The sequence below is a fragment of the Diaphorina citri genome, unplaced genomic scaffold (genome assembly GCF_000475195.1).
Source record: "Diaphorina citri unplaced genomic scaffold, Diaci psyllid genome assembly version 1.1 scaffold8170, whole genome shotgun sequence".
Taxonomy (NCBI): domain Eukaryota; kingdom Metazoa; phylum Arthropoda; class Insecta; order Hemiptera; family Psyllidae; genus Diaphorina; species Diaphorina citri.
In genome coordinates this window covers 11050-12537 of record NW_007385546.1, presented here as the reverse complement: position 1 = coordinate 12537, position 1488 = coordinate 11050, and the positions used below count along the sequence as shown (strand labels likewise).

General features: G+C 41.9%; 1 protein-coding gene across 1 annotated transcript in view; it reads left to right on the top strand.

Annotated features, from left to right (window-relative positions):
* Positions 1–310: 310 nt before the first annotated feature.
* Positions 311–1488, top strand: part of LOC103522380 (eukaryotic translation initiation factor 2A-like) — a gene marked incomplete at its 3' end in the record, with an annotated part of 10432 nt that continues 9254 nt past the window's right edge. Inside the window, exon 1 of the mRNA XM_008487479.3 lies at positions 311–557. Within this exon, the coding sequence (XP_008485701.2) occupies positions 517–557 (41 nt within the window). The remainder of the gene's footprint in view (positions 558–1488) is intronic.

Below are 1488 nucleotides of genomic sequence, written 5' to 3'. Positions count from 1 at the left end.
GGTAGCGCCAGTATGCAAGCACGCTTGCGGAGGAGCAGAAAGAAATGCGTAGAAACGTATGCGCACAAACACATTAATTTGTTGCCTGCGAAGGAGCTTTGCTCGGGACATTTGATGTGACGTCATCGCCTACGGGAGCGTATGCCGTGGCGTCAAAGTTCACGATTTACCGGTATTTTTTTAATCGATTTATCTCGGGATCTAGATGTTGTAAAAGAAAAAGAAAAATTCCGTCGGTCCTCATTTTTCCTGCTCTATGACTTTCCAAGAAATAAACTTAAACCGAGTTTAGACTCCGACCTAACCATTTTTTCATTTCATAAATTTATTATTTACCTTTTTTTCCATTTCGCCTGTGGCGCAGTTATTTGTAGTAACTCTTGTGTATTGGCAGGTGGCTTCGGCAATCTTACCGGTAACGTGGAGACGTGGGAGGTGAAGAGTAGAAAGCTGATAGCCAAGTTTGACGCCCCTGACACGACGCTCCTCCACTGGTCTCCCAATGGGGAACACTTCATGACAGCCACCACAGCGCCGCGACTGAGAACTGGCAACGGGTGAGTCAATTAAAAAAAAAAAAAAAAAAAAAAAAAAAAAAAAACAAGTTAAGTTTGAGGCTTTTTCAATTAAATTTTCCAGCTTTAAGTAAAAATTAACGGCAAGATTACTTTCAAGGTTCTCAACACTGCAGCTAAACTGCAAATTTACCTGTCTTTGCGAACGCGTTTTGTTTGCCTTCCGTTCTCCAGTACTTAATTCTGCAGTAGCGATGCCCTCCGCATAACGCCACTTCAGTTTGAAGGCAAATGGCGTGCATAAAAAGATTTAGCTCAAATAGAGCCATAGATTTCAGCACTTGCCTTTGCTTTTAAGGCAACAAAGGAGTAAAAAGGACAGATACTGAAACTTTGTAGTGGTTCATTCGCGTTGACAAGCATAAATTAATTTTTTTTTCGAAAAAAGGGCTCTTCTCACATCCTATCGCTCCCACATCCCGCCTCCTTCCACAGTCCAAAAAAAACAGGTTTACAGGACCTCGTCACATGTAAATTTAACCGGAGCAAGTGTGATGTTTTGTGCAAAAAAAAAGGGCTGCGTGTGTTGCATGGACATCCCCGTACATTTCTTCATTGTGTAGCTGAACGAAGATATTAATTTGTTAGTCTAGACGAACTATTTTTTAATTGGTTAGTACTAAAGAAATATTTTTAATTTGGTAGTACTCGAGAGCGACACGAGTGGGTCTCCACTGGAATTTGCGATCAATGTACCAAATTTGAGTCATAAGACCTGGGTCGGTATCTCCTTCCTGACTAGTTAGACTCAGTATCTCGACTAGAGCCGGAGACTACTCCCCGTATAATCGCCCTGCCCGTTAGGATGCTGTTATGGTGGTATGGTATACTCAGATCACATCGTCAACAAAAGTAACGACTGCTTTGCCGCCACACTTTGTGGGTAGAAGGAAAAACTGTACCAAAATGAATT